The sequence below is a fragment of the Polyergus mexicanus genome, unplaced genomic scaffold, assembly GCF_030449975.1.
Source record: "Polyergus mexicanus isolate NDT 795.1 unplaced genomic scaffold, iyPolMexi1.0 SCAF_16, whole genome shotgun sequence".
NCBI lineage: Eukaryota > Metazoa > Arthropoda > Insecta > Hymenoptera > Formicidae > Polyergus > Polyergus mexicanus.
This window is the reverse complement of record NW_027223336.1, coordinates 2,821,275-2,836,439: the sequence shown is the minus strand read 5'-3', so window position 1 is coordinate 2,836,439 and position 15,165 is coordinate 2,821,275. Positions and strand designations below refer to the sequence as shown.

At 34.2% G+C, this 15,165-nt stretch overlaps 1 protein-coding gene across 2 annotated transcripts in view; it reads left to right on the top strand.

Moving 5' to 3' along the window:
- Positions 1 to 14,292: 14,292 nt before the first annotated feature.
- Positions 14,293 to 15,165, top strand: part of Nolo (no long nerve cord) — a 177,484-nt gene continuing 176,611 nt past the window's right edge. For both annotated transcript variants that reach the window (XM_070309012.1, XM_070309011.1), the window contains exon 1: positions 14,293 to 14,901. In XM_070309012.1, coding sequence (XP_070165113.1) covers positions 14,848 to 14,901 — 54 coding nt within the window. In that variant the 5' untranslated portion in view covers positions 14,293 to 14,847. The remainder of the gene's footprint in view (positions 14,902 to 15,165) is intronic.

Here is a 15,165-nt window from a genome sequence, read left to right as displayed (position 1 = left end):
AAGCAGTGGTATCAACGCAGAGTACTTCGCCACAACACTCTTACAGCCCTATTATGTAAACTGTAAGCCTGTAAGCTGTATCATTCTCTCGCGGAACGCTGAGACTTCGATGAATAATTTTGCTGACGTCCCGATGGGTTTCACGGCAATTTGCACGTTCGCGATCTAGGTCTTGTCAAGTTTTTTTTTTTTTTTTTCCTATCTCGCTATTGCTTACAGACAATTCGTATTATTAATTTAATCAAGTTCTTACATCGCGCGCGTAATAATGATATCAATTATGAACACAGTTCGGCGAAATAAGAGAGCGCATTTGCAGGCTAATTTTATAAAGTTTTGCTCTTCGATATAATTTTAAAACGTAAATTATTAAGCAAGAACCATTAAGAATTTTTTCGCTTTAATCTGACAACATTGTTTCGAGGATTAAATTTATAGCGAATTGTTTGACAAGATTAACTGATTAGGAATTTCTACCTTGCAATTAACAATCAGAATTGTCTTTCCTTGATTTATGTAGATTGTAAAATTTTTTTTTCCTAATGTTTTCATCATTGGAAGTATAAAAAATTCAGTTTTCTCGCTTTCTTCTTTGCTTTCTCCTATTATTAATTTATTCCTTTATAGACTTCGTTTCTTTTTGTATCACTTATCAAAAAATATAAATAAATATTTTTTTTGTAAATATTTTTTTCCTTTGATCTTCATAACTTTTATTGAATAATGTATCTTGAAATATTATATTAACTTCTTTTTTCATATATTCTTTTGTATTGTAATTTCAGCCATAAAGGAAATGTGAATGCATATAGAAACAATGAACTCTGGCAAGAGATGCAACTGTCTTGTTAAATAGTTTGGCTATTACGTTGTATTCTATTCTGATTGTGAGAATTTTTTGTGAGAAAAATAAGATTAATTGAATTGGTATATTTTGATAATTAATGATGTTTAGAAATTTTAGCACAAATACCAACATTACAAAAAAAGAAAATAAATAAAATAAAATAAAATATTTTATAAGATTTATTTTTCTGGATAAATTTACGCGAGAAAAATCTAATTATAAAATATCGGTTCTGCGATACAACAGTTTATCCTTCTTCTGGAAAGATGTTTCTCAGAAGAGTTTCAATATTTTGCAAGATCTTTCACTCCAGTATAGGGAATGTTCGACATACTTGCCCACAACGGACGAAACTTGGTAGCGCGCGCGCTCCTAATCAGCCTTGTGATGCTCTCTGTAACTAGATGTTACTAGACGAGATAACATTGAACGCGCCTTACGAATGACACCCACACCGATCGACCGACGCCCGAGGAAGATGTAACATTCCGGAATGGGTTGCACTCCTATTCCCAGCGCGTCTTCTCTCGGCACGTTGTAGACGTAATAGAGAGCGGCCAGAACCGGATGAAGCTGCAGATCGTATTCACTCGTCGCAACCCGGAGACGAATCCATCGTGACGATCACGTTCTCGCAAACCAACCAGTGCGCGAATAATATCGCACCGAATAATATATCGGCTTAGTAAAAACAATACCTTACGGGACGAGTGAGAGGAAGCGTGACAAACGTGATTAATTTCGGAGGGCGATCTTTAGTCCCCTCAACTAATGACATTGTTTATGTCCGTTTAAGATATTAGAATATATTAATAATATTTTCAAAAAGGCAAAGAGGAAAGAAGGAAATTATCTTTGTCAAAATTGATTATATTAGACGTTGAAATATATGCGCTTTATTTCAAAACAATCTTTTTTTTTTTTATTTTAAATATAACATCTTATTTTCTATCTTAACTTTCATTTATAACGATATCACAAGATTATAATATTGCTTGATATGAGATAAATGATTATAACGGCGAGTTATTATTTTTCTTTTCGATAGAACATTGAAATTTATCGTGCTCATATAGGATCGAATTTGCAGAGTAGATTTCATTGTGCAATTATATTATTGCATTTTGAGAAAGAAGGTTAATTAAAGATAACATAATTATGACGAGATTTCGAGAGCTTTGATTAATGTGCACAAGATTCTTTCTAGCCAAATTTTTCTCCATATTACAAAGTATAATATCTTTCTTCTCGGTGCGCATCGGTGCACAAATGGATTCTCAAGTCCTAACCTTATGGTAAAGGTTTCCGTATAGATAATAATAAATCAAGCCCCGTCTTACAGGCAAAATAAGATTTATTCGAAATTATGCTTTATCGTACAAAAGATGTCCTATATTTGTCTGTTTGAAGATGCTCTCTCGTATACCTTGCTTGGCTTGTTTTGTTCTTTGTTTCAACCTTTACTCATCACCAATGCAATGTTTGCTTTGATCGTTTTTAACGTTAGAAATAATTAGGAATAGAAATTCGTGACATATATAATTGTAGAGACGTAAAGATTGTATACCCGCTATTGTTATAAAATAATAAAATTAAAATAATGAATTTGTTTCCCTTTATTTGAACTATTATACATATATCGGTTCGGATATACATTATTCTCATGAATTTTATTTTAATTATTCGATCGTAACAAGAAGATTTTTATAAGGGAAATAAAGAGCAATAAGTGTGAAAATAATAAATACGGAAACGTATGCTATTATTGTATAATGCAGCCTTTGTAATATATTACAATCGGACATCGATGCTAAAGCCAGTCCGCTCCGGTTCACAGTAAATCCTTCCGCAGGCAAATTTATTCATTAACCATTTGCATCCTGTGTCGAGATAGACCCAATGGCTTATAATAATCCTGCGCATGCTTTCTCAAAGACTTAAAACAATTCATATATGATTACATCATACATAAATATTACATTTCAATCATTACGAAAGGTTATTAAAAACATGTCATGAATAAACAAATCTTTATTCCTCTCTCTCTCTCTCTCTTTTTTTCTTATATAAAATTATATAAAATAAAATTTTATTCGTAAAAGATTAGCGCTCGTACGCATCAACGTACAAGCAACTTCACGATCGTACATGGCGCTTCTTACAATACGTTTTTTCAACTGGAAGTAATATTACGTCAAAATGTGAATTGCAGTCTCATAAGTACAGGCCATGAGGCTCCGCGGTCGTATTAGGGCGCCCAGAGGCGAATAACGCAGGGGTGCGGAGAGGATAGGTACGGATCGGATAAAGAGGGTGGTTTGCGAACGCAGGGGATGAGGACGGGAATGGAAAGGAGATCGCAGGAATGGGAATGGCGATGGATGGAGGAAGATGTGGGGGGTTTGTGTGTACGTTCGTGTATAGCTATATCTACCCATACCGAACGAGACGACGTCTGCTGCCGCGGCTGGAGCCACGCTGTCGCCGCTGTGGCATCGATCCACCACTCGTAACGACTTTTTGTGTCATGGCTTGCGCACCGAACGAGATCTTTAACCTGAAAAGCTGCTACCGGCTTATAACTGGCTTTCGGTACACCGACCGGTGAGAAATCGTCTCGCTTAGATCATCCGATGGCATCTTGGTGAGCCTCGGGAACAGAGGTTCGTTGTCGAATCGTGACACACGTTCGAGTTGAGCGAGAGAAAGGGGCAGAGATCTCGGATGTTTGACAAATTTTTGAGTTTACGATTTAAATTGTTTCGACATTGATAATATCGTAGAATATCAATAATAATAAAAATATACCTCTGAATATGCAAATATAATCTATTTCATTTATAATATTATTGTAATGAGATATACTGACACTATTGATTGAATTATCGGAATAAATTACAAGTAAATTTTTAAATATTTACAAGTTGCAACAATTAACGTTGGAGATTATTATCTATTATTAAAATATATTATAATTTACAATATATTATAGCATTACAAATGTAAAATATAATTACAATGCAGTCTTTTTTAAATTTTATTAGCGTTGTAATATATTTTCACATAATAAATCTTTATCTCTTACAAACGTTTCCATTAAGGTAGCTAATATATATATACTTGGCATTTTCTTCAAAAAGTTTGTGATATAATTTATAATATGTATATGTGTAATATATGCATGCAAGAAATATCTCTTCTGCGCGTGTAAAGTCAATAAGACAAGAGCGAAATGAATTGGCACGCAACTCGTTTACTTGCTTACGAAAATCAAATTATGCCGGAACATCGCGTTGTTCGTCCAAAACTCGATTTACCGGGGTGCCATGATTGGTTCGTGCTTTGACTCCGCCGATGTACGAGAGAAGCCAACTCCTACAATATAATGTAACACGATCCCATTTCTAGTTTATAGTCTGGATTAAATGAACTTTGATACCTAAAAAACGTCTTTTCAAATAGAATTTATACATTGTATTACGATTCTTCCGGCACATTGACGTTTATGACTTTTGAAAATCGATGATTCTTGAAAATCAACTAGCCAAAAACTAAAAATAACTCGTTTATACAAAGTAATCTCATGTATAGTTTTATTTTTTTTTTTAAATATAAAATATAACATATCAACACGATTATTGTATATAAAAATAGATGAATTGTAAGATTTATTAATTTTATTTCGTCAATTTGCACATTTATATATTACAGACTTATGAAATGATTTAATTTTACAGTATTATATCAGTATTCAGATATATTCATTTATGCGAAAGATGCGTTTAAAATAAACGTCATAATACATCGTAATACTGGCTAGTTTTAGTATATAATTGCGACAAATATAGATTGAAATGACAAATGTGAATCGAATTATGCTTTGTATTATTAGTTGTCATACTGCAGATTGCGGCGTTTATGCATCGCAAACTACCACTGTAGATTATTTCTCTTTCATCTTTTATTTCGTGCCTTTTGTCTCTTTATGTCGCTCATTGCACTACCGCGGGTAATAAAATTTCTCGTTGAATCTTGAGTGGTACTCCATTTTCGTGCGAGATAATTTGTCACTAGAAACTTCGCCGGGGAAAAGTTGGAAATTAGTCCGAGGCGGCGTAACCTACCGTACTACGCCAAAGTTTCTCAGGGATTTTTGTAAGTTTGTTCCACGCGGTCACTTTGTAGCTGAAATAGCTTTAGCAAAAATGCGATGTCGGAAGGTATTTAATATACCATGTAATACAGTAACATTAGTGAGTCCCTTTTAAAGTTAAAAGAAAAATTAAAAGAGAGCATTTTATACAGTAAAATACAAAAAAAAAAAAGAAATATTGGAGTTATTTAAACATATTGTTTATTGTAAAATTTTGGAAAAGCATGTTTCAGAATTATGCAAATTTGTCGTGAATATCCCATATAGAGAGGCAATTTTTTTAGATAGATAGGTACAAGGACGTATTGTATTCAGCGAGAAGACTTTTACGATGGTAAATGTTACTTAAAACAAACGGGACTTAGCAGGCGAGTCTTGCTTAGCATAAGAAAAATGCAAGCGAATTAAGCTGACGGCTTTAAGCACCATGACCATCAGGAGTTGGAGATGTACAAGCGCAGGTACAAGTACAACTCGACTTTTCGTGTCTTCTCATTGTGTACTTTACCGTGTTTCCGCGAGCGTTCGTCTCGGCCGAAAGGTGGAATATTTAGGACACCGAAATGCTTCTCGTAACCGGACACGACCCTTACGAGAGGGTGCAGGAGAGATGACGTCGCGACATCGATCGCGTTAATTAGCGAGTTTCAGTGTCCTCACCCTCGTCTAAACGAGGAGTTCCACGCTCCTAAAGAAATCTATTCGAGGCGCTTTCGATGCAAAAAAAGAAAGAAAGAAAGAAAGAAGGGCGGATGTCCTTTATTATGAATTTATTTGCTAATGAAGCGTATTTTAGGACTACGCCTACGTGGTGCTTTGAATATTGACCTCTCTCTTCATCCGATTTTATTCCGCCGGTGTCGAATGTTTATATCACTCAGGTAGCGCATCGAATCGTAGACTCATTAATATTTTTTTATTGAAAAATTAATTAATATTATTTTTTAATTTATAAATATGAAATAGAATATAGATAACAATAAAATTTTTAGCGACATCACAATTATCACTAATAATTATAACAATATTTTTCACACAAATTGGTATGCTTATATTGATGAGAGACAGATACCGCGTGTAAACAAATTACAGTCACAGGTCTCGACAAACATTTAATGAATTACTCTCTTTAAGCGAAAAGTAGAATACTTAAAATTAAATATGTGCTGTAAGGTGACATTTGTATTGATCCATGGCGTAAAACCGTTAATTTAAAATTCAGAATTATGTTACAGATAATATTATGCGATAATATTATGTAATATTATGCAATTAATTCATATGGTGCACGTGCGCGTTTGATCGCGTGTTACGCATAGTATTCTCTCTTCGCTTTATTAGCTGCAAAAGCATATTAAATTTAGATTACAACACGCTAGACGCGGAATGCGCTCGTGGAATGTGTTGGGGCGAAAACTTTACCAAGAACATATTTGTCTTTTTCCCGAGCTAATATTTGGCGGTTTGAATGTAACTAACTTTTGTAAAAACCTAAGACCGTTTATGCTACCTTTTATTTTAAGCGAAACGTTTTGTAAACGTCAGGAATGACCCTAGAACTATTACTATCCGTGGCCTTTTACGTTTTCACGTTCACGCTATTTTTCTGGTAGAAGATAAAAGCGTGTAAAGTGGAGAGAGACAAAGGTGGTTGTTCTTTCCACAGAGAAATTGCTTTGAATGCTTTTTAAAAATCTCGGTTAACGTGTGTTTTATTCGTGATATTTTTACGTTGTTATTCAACCGAATCGATAAAGCTTTAGTAATAAATTTCACGTAATAATTTTTTTATCTAAAAAAAAAAAAAAATAAATAAATAAATAAATAAATATTCAAACATTGCAGAGAATATATACTTTATCTAACCGAAAAAGCGTTCTAGTTATATACTTCCAATAAAAATAATTATCATTTTTTTTATATATATATATATTCTTTATTATTCCAGTTACGTATATCACAAAAAGAAGATATATTAGATTTCTCGATTGTTTAATTACGTTTTTTCAAAGATAATCGTTCCGTCTCTTCTACGCACCGTGTGTCACGACTCGCACAAGAGTTTCGCGCGAAAGTCTCGTCATCTACGAACAAATTTACCGGCGAGAATTCACTTATGTTAGCCGGACAACCTGTTCGTTTATGAGGAATCGGGCGCGTGCTGTCAGCGAGATACGACGAACAATAAAGTCTCTCTTCGGTGTGTTATCCGACCGTCGCGCGGCCGGCGCGACGTGAAGGCTTCACCTGCTGCACGTGCGCGCCTTCGTGTTGCACACACCAAGGCACGCGTTGCGCCGCCGTATAATGTCGCCGTTTATGCCGCGCACGTGCGCGGAACGGCTGCATTTTAAAATCACGGATTTCACCGCGCGATTTGTCAGGGAACACACGCGCGACAGGTCATCTCACCTTACGCTTCGCGTCGACGACGATGACGCGAATCCAAAATTTCTTCCTTGCCCATCGTATATTCCTCCCCTTCCCATCCCTTTTCCCCATTGACAACGTAAATTTATCCTGCAGGGGGAAAATCAAATCGTCGCATCGACGATTTTATGAAAAATGCACGACAAAATGCTCCGAATCCGGCAGAGCAATTCGAATTGTACACATTTCGTTTGTGAACTTTTGATTTGATTCACTCTCTTTGAATATATTGATTTTTCCATATGTATAATCTTGCCTCAGTTTTATTCATTTATTCTCTAAGATCATTAAACACGTATCTCTATTTCTGGAAATATATTTACAAATGAATTTGATTAAATAAAAGAATATCTTACTAGAAATTTGTGTGTACGATTATATATATATATATGATCTTATTCTATGGGACATATTATATAAAAAAATTTTTACAAATATTTTTTAACGCAGCCGTATTACTGTATTAGCTGTCATTGAATTTAATAATAGCCAGAAAAAATTCTCACATGCGACTAATAATCGCTTAAACTATTAAATATTATGTGAAAATATATTGAATTATATACCATTGTATGTATTTAAATATCACTATAAATATCGCATCCTGATTAATAAACAGGGAATCATAAATTATGTATCGCGAGTTTTGCATTCTGTTTTAAATACAGTTCAGAAGCGAATTCTCGCTATAAAACCACTTCACGCGATTATCGCTCGAAGTTAAAACTCGTCAGACTCAAGCTACGTTCTCGAGTGCTCGAAACGTTTTCTTTAAATCGTAAACTCTTATTTGCGCACACAGTGTATGTCAGCGTAAATTCTGAGCGAGCCGCCTGTTTCCTTGCAGATCCGCTTGGTGCCGAATACGTGCCTAAATAAGAAAGCTGCACGGAACGCCTGCACACACCTGGTCAAGAGGGCAGAATAAAGGAGAACGAATAGGTATTCGTGCACACAGTTGCCTGGAGAATCGTTCTGTCAAATAGAGAGCTCTGGTTACATGCGCTTATAAGGTAAGTCCTTCCCGTGTGCCAATATTCGTATTCAGTCGCTATGCTTCATGTTGCGATGCAGGGTTTGGAATTTACTTAAGTTGAAGAGCATCTTTGAGCACGCATACCGTACTGATATATGCTATTAAAGTACGAGTAATTTAATCAATATGTTAGAAATATAACATACGCAATTTTTGTGAATTGATTTTTGAAAATATGATATATATATATATATATATATATATATATATATATATATATATATATACATACGGAGGTTGTTATTGTTATTGTTTCGATAATAATTAGTTTTTGAATTATATCAGGATGTAAAAGAATTAGTTGTTTTTTTACACATATTAATTTTGAAAAGTTGATATAATCGCTGCATGGTATAATAAATATACAAACTGCATTAGCTATTTCTCGATATAATAAGAACGTGAGATCGATTATATATTATTCTCGTGTCCGGTTCCTTTTGATCTGCGATCGAAGTGCTTCGCAATCTGCGATTTATCACGATCCATAAATAAATGGAGGACTTCTTGCAAAGCGATCGAGCGTTCTTTTGAGCGTTTGTCGTCGGGATTTAATACGATTGTCTTGCTTTTTCTATTCTACTTGCGCACGACGAATAGATGGGTACATGTTTTACGCCTCCGTTCTCATGCTTTCTCGTCTTTTTGTTTCCGTAACGCGTGCTCGTCTCCGTAATGCACGAGCCGTTACCGCGAGGCCTTTCATCGAAATAAATATACCGGAAGCAGAGAGACGGTTTTATACGGAATTGGCGGGGGCCCCACTCGGTTCGTACCGGGCGTTTATCTCGCCCCTGCGGTGGAATGGCTTGGTCTGAGTGCCTTAGGGACATCAAAGGCCTTAAAACGTTTCGATTTTCATGCGTTTCCTGGCGTACGCGCCTTCAAAACGCAGGTCCATACAATTTTTCCCTTCTATGATATTTATTTATGCTTGTTTTTAATGACAACAAGGATAATTTAAACTTATTTACAATTCTTAAGCTCCGTAATTTTAAAATTAAAATGCATTTTTTTAAGTATAAATTCTGATTATATACTAATTAAACGTTTGTGGTATTTTTATATTCTAATTTTTTTTTTTTCTTAAAAAAATAAATTATTGAGCTATATGTGGAGAAGCTCTTATAAATTCTCACTCTAAACCTAGGGCTCACACGATGTCTCTATCCGATATAATGAGAAACGTATATTAAGACTTATTATAAACTCAAAATATTTTTCGACATCATGGATTCTATATATCATAAAAAAATTATTAGCAAGCCAAGGATGATGATGATTATTTAATAGTATCCAGAATGTATTTAATTAAACATTTTCTATGATTAGATTGAGAATCTCTTGACGTTCTTAAACTGCTTTAAACGTCTGATACTATAATTTCGCACGGATATAATTAGATTGCATATTTACAAAATATCTTATATATAACTTATACAACTTTACGAATTTACGACATTATTTTTGAAGTATAGCTTTTAAAAAATTTAACTTAAAAATGTAACACGTTTATTTATGTGCATCCCGAGACAAAATTAATTATTAAATATTTCGTGCAATATCATAGAAATTTTTTTATCAGTTTTGTAAGAGATCAAATATTTTTCTAGACTGAGATGATTATCAGTTATTCTTCCATTATCAGTGTTGTAATGAAAAACCTATTTTAAAATTGCTTCTAATAAGTACATATGTAATAATAGATTACGCTTTTCCTGAATTATTTGTTATATTGCAAGAAAGCTATGGAGAAAAGAAAGTACATTTCCGATTTAAAATGCAGCTACGGATCTAATTTATATTCAGGTGTATTTATAATCTTTCTTTTTCTTTGTACTACCTTCTGTTAACAGATTATCATAGAAGAGCATGTTTAGCTCATTCTTTTCTGTTTTATTCATTTTTTTCTTATACTTTTCACATAAAAAATTGACAGTTTACAGTTTACACTTTAGTTAATATTTGAGGTAAATGCAAAAAAAAAAAAAAAAAAAAAAAAATAGAAAATGTATATTTTAACAAGCTAATTTAATTTATAAAGATTAATTCTATCCTAACATGTAATTTTCAAAGCCGCAAAAATTTTTAATCGATTGTATATTTGATTGATTATTTCTGTATATATTTATTAGCTATTATATTAGTCTCGTTGAAATATGTGCGTATTGCATAAATTGTTGCCAATCATTGTTATATATGTAGGATGTCAAGTATATGGTATGTGCTTCAGGCCGGGCGCACACGTTTGATTCAATATTTCGATTAACGTTCATCAAACATCCAATACGCAGCACGCAATGCGATAACAATCCCTTGTGTCGACCATTTTTGTCCTGTTGGCAACTTTTCGGATAATTGTCGTTGGTTCTAGTGGTGAATTTTCAGCATCGATAAATCCCGGCCGCGCGTGACACAAATCCATTCGTTATGGAACTGAGGACAAAATCCTCTTCGAAAATCGGAAATCTGTGCGTGCTTTAAAGTGTCATATTTATTTCACTGTACTTTTTCTCTTAATGCAATAATCAACTTTACTTATATTTACAATTAATTACGATTTGTCATTACTTATGGTGAAATCATTTCCGCAATCAAGTAATACAATTCTTTCTGAAAATCAAGAAATTTATCTAATTTATCTATTTATAAGAAGCACCGCAGTTTTTTCTATCAAGAACTTCATTATATATTGAGTGGAAGAAATAATAATGTCATTCTTAGCAGATGCTTGAATAGAAACGATTTTTTATGTCCGTATAGAATTCTTATGCGTTATTATGATTATTCAAATTAATCATAAAATACATACATCATTCGACAATAAAAGTACGTACAATATTTGCACACACTTAAAATTACAAAATTATTTTATTTTGCTGAGCAGTTTACAGCAATTGAAGAACTGTGTACAAATAAATTAAACGATTGAATTTTGATGCGAAATATATACGAAATTCACGCAAATTGATTAATAGTATTTTGCAGTTATTTAATATAATCCGTTCATTCTCACTGCAATTTTTTATTGAAATAAGGAGTGAAAAATGTTAAAAATATCTGTTACATTTCTCTTACACAATTTCCAATTTATTATTTTCCATTATATTAATTCTCTGTTACCGTCTAGTCAACCTGTTTTTATTTATTTGCATAGTGGATAAAATTACGCGTATAGCTTCATGTTTCAAAAGAGAAAAAAGCGGAGCGTTTTTTAAGGGACCTAAAATATGTATTATACGCATATATAAAACAAAGTTATATATTATTTGTAGGATAATTTTTGTTATGGACACTTGATATAAAACGAGCGAAGAACAAACCAGCCTTATGAAATTACGAGCATTTTCACTGCTGGTAATTTTTCTTTTTATCTCTTATCATGTTATGTTATAAAATATTTAGTTTACAAAAAAACATTAATATATTTAAATAAGAATTTTAAAAGGCAAATAATATAAGTTATATTAATGAATTAAATTGAGAATATGAGATAGGTATAATTCTGTTTTTTGTAAAAAAAAAAAAAAAAGTGAAGATACAAACAAATTAAAGAGAAATTAAATTTATTTTTTGCCTTTTATCTTTTGCTTTTATCTAAAATTATAACGTTTTTTACTCGTCTTTTTTCTTTAAGCCTTAAAGAGCTTTATTTATTAAAAATTAATTATGAAGGAAGATTTATATAATATATAGCTATACGTAGTCGCCAAAAACAATTCTCGAGATAAGTTAACCTTGCTACTTTGCTGGTCCTGAAACGTACACGCGTACATAAAGTGGACTTGGGGTTCAACCGCACTGACCGCAGGGTGATTTCGCGAACTCGTACGGCAAGCTTTCTGACGTCACAATATTCCAAATTTTCATATCCGGCCGTTTCGCATATTGGCAACATATAATACTCATAATATTATTCGAACATTGTTATGTGAGACAAACTGGAGATATTGTTATGCTTTGTAATTTTATCTTTATAAAAGAAAACGGTATAAAAGGGGTATAAAAGGTCATTATTAATTACAAGGGCATAAAACGGAATATATGAGAAAAATATGTCAAAGGTTTATTATTTTTTATCTATTTGGTAATCTGATCGTTTAACATAAAATTTATCGATAACAACAAGATTGAATCTATTAGAAATATAAAGACACAGAATTTAGTCGGATTTTACTAGTAATTTCTCACTATCATAGTAACAAATACGTTATAATTATATGTAATATAAGCTAAAAATTTGACACATCTATAGATATCAATTTACAAAAATATAAACATTTTTCATATGATAATTTACGTAATTTTGGATTGTATACTACTGGTATGCATATACAATTTAAAACAAATGTAATGAGAGCAATCCATAAAATTAATGTTTAATTATGTGACACAAAAATATAATGGATATTTCACAGGGTTGGCCAGAAAAATCCAATGAATAGAAAAAGCCGTGATAAATTCTGGTTTTTATTGTCCCGAACTTTATCCAATGGAAAAAAACTGGTAAAAATTATAAAAATAACTATATATATAATATGTAACGTTAAAATATATTTATATAAATTTATGTAAAAAGATATTTTTGCTTTAATTAATAAATCATATATTAATCACTATAGTTCTAAAAATATTAATATAATAATAAAATCTTTTTTAATTCAAATTAATATGTAAAAGTTTTAAAACAAAAACTTGAAAGGCATTTATAAATGTTACTGAATTTTATATTAATTCTCAGTTTAATAAGAAAAATATGATAGTAATGGAATTAAAAATTTTTACCAATGTCGATCTAGTTTGCGTTTACTTTTCAACGTCTTTTAACAAAAAACTAATTTAATTACTACGTAAATTCCTAATCTATTACAGATTTTATTTTAGATACAAAACTTAAATTAGAAGACACTCTCAATTGAGGAATATCGATAAAAAAAAATTTTCATTTATTTTAAAATTTTTAATAGAAAAGACCTTCCTACCAAATTTTTTACCGGTTTTTACCACTGGCATGGATTTTATACAAGAAAATGTGAAATTTTGCCAGCCCTGATGTTTCATGTCCTTATTTTTTTTTCTCTCTAAATGTGAAATGCAAGCTAAAAGTCTCAAATCTTGTCAATTGTACTTTCGGCAGTTGGTTAGATACAAGACCATGAATAAAACACGATTCGTAGGCCACGGTACGTAACGACACATAAACCAAATTACGTGCCGAATGAATTGCCCCTTGTCGCGATTTCCGCAGAGCGGAAAACACGATGTGCAGAGCACACATTGCAGAAAGCATTCTTCATATCCGCAAACCGTAAACAATTATCGACTCTCCCATTTCTCTCTTCGAGGAGAAAAAAATAGTACAGATTAGGATAGTCAAAGCGGCGGATAAAAAAAAAGGAGAAAATAAATTCGACGCTTGTTTGATCGTTGCAACTGCGGATTATGCTCTCCCTCCTACCGACATCTACGTCTTTTACCCCTTCGTATGCCTCCCCTCTCGTCCTTCGTGCGTCGTCGCTCGGTTCTACCATCCCTCCCGGCGGCACTTTATTCCACTCTCGCCCCGACGTGAAGTAGGTGGTCGCGAGGTCGATGGGTGCAGAAGGGGGTAAGCGCGGTGGGATGTGGTGTAGCACCGTGGGAGTCGAGTGCGGCGTTCTGCACGGGGGTGGCGTAGGTGGACGAGGACGTGAAGCGAGGGAGAACGGGGACGGGAGGGATGGACGATAGTCTCTCCCCTCCGCATCCCCCACTTTGCACCACGCCACACGGGCGCCAACGTCAAGCGCTTTCGAAACGTTAAGGCCGACACTCGCGTCGCGCATCTCGGCCCGACGACATCGCAGTCCGGTAATACCAGCAATACGCACACACGTGTGGTCGTAGATACCCTGCTGTGTGATCGGGCGCTTTCCTCTCCCCCTTCCCTCTTTCCGCAGCGACGATAACGCGATCACTCGAGGTTTCCGTGGGACCGTTCTCGACGATCTCTCGACGATCGCGATCGCACGATCCAAATTTCTTCGATTAGAGATTCCGTCTTCGAAATCGACGTCGGGTCGGCTGATTTCTTCTATCGCGTTCGTCGTTAAACCGCAACACGCGTGTCTCTCGCGATATTTGTTATGTGTGTAGCGCGGTGGGAAGGAGGGTGAAGTGTTCATAGATACATATTTGTAAGTGACATCAAGACACAAGAAAGGAATTCATTAAATCTGCCTTGCGATTGGCGCTCGACCGATTCCTCGATGCGCCCTTCGTCAGGGGGTGAGAGTCGCACGTGGTGCAAATTTGACGATCTTTGACAAGAGCTCCGTGGTGACCGCGGAGAGCTGCGTACAGTCGGTTAACGAGTGAAATAATAAAATCCATCACCGACGAATGTCCCCGCCGAGATTGACGGCAAGGACCATGAAGAAATCTTACTTCATTTTCGTGAGTATCGATATCCTTGTTGTATTGCTCGAGAGACGTTCTCGCATTATATCTTGGTCAATGTGACGACGAAGGGACATTTCTTTTTCTCTTTTAATTTTCTCGAACTCGCTCTTTATTTTTATAATTCTTTCCTTGCCTTGTCTTGATCGCCATCGTTTGGGAGTCGAGGAAAAAGAGGTTGGACCTCTCCTGGGATTCGGTCTCATTTTATATTCGTCTCGGCATGCTATTTCGCATGGAAGATCAAAGGCCACGAGCATC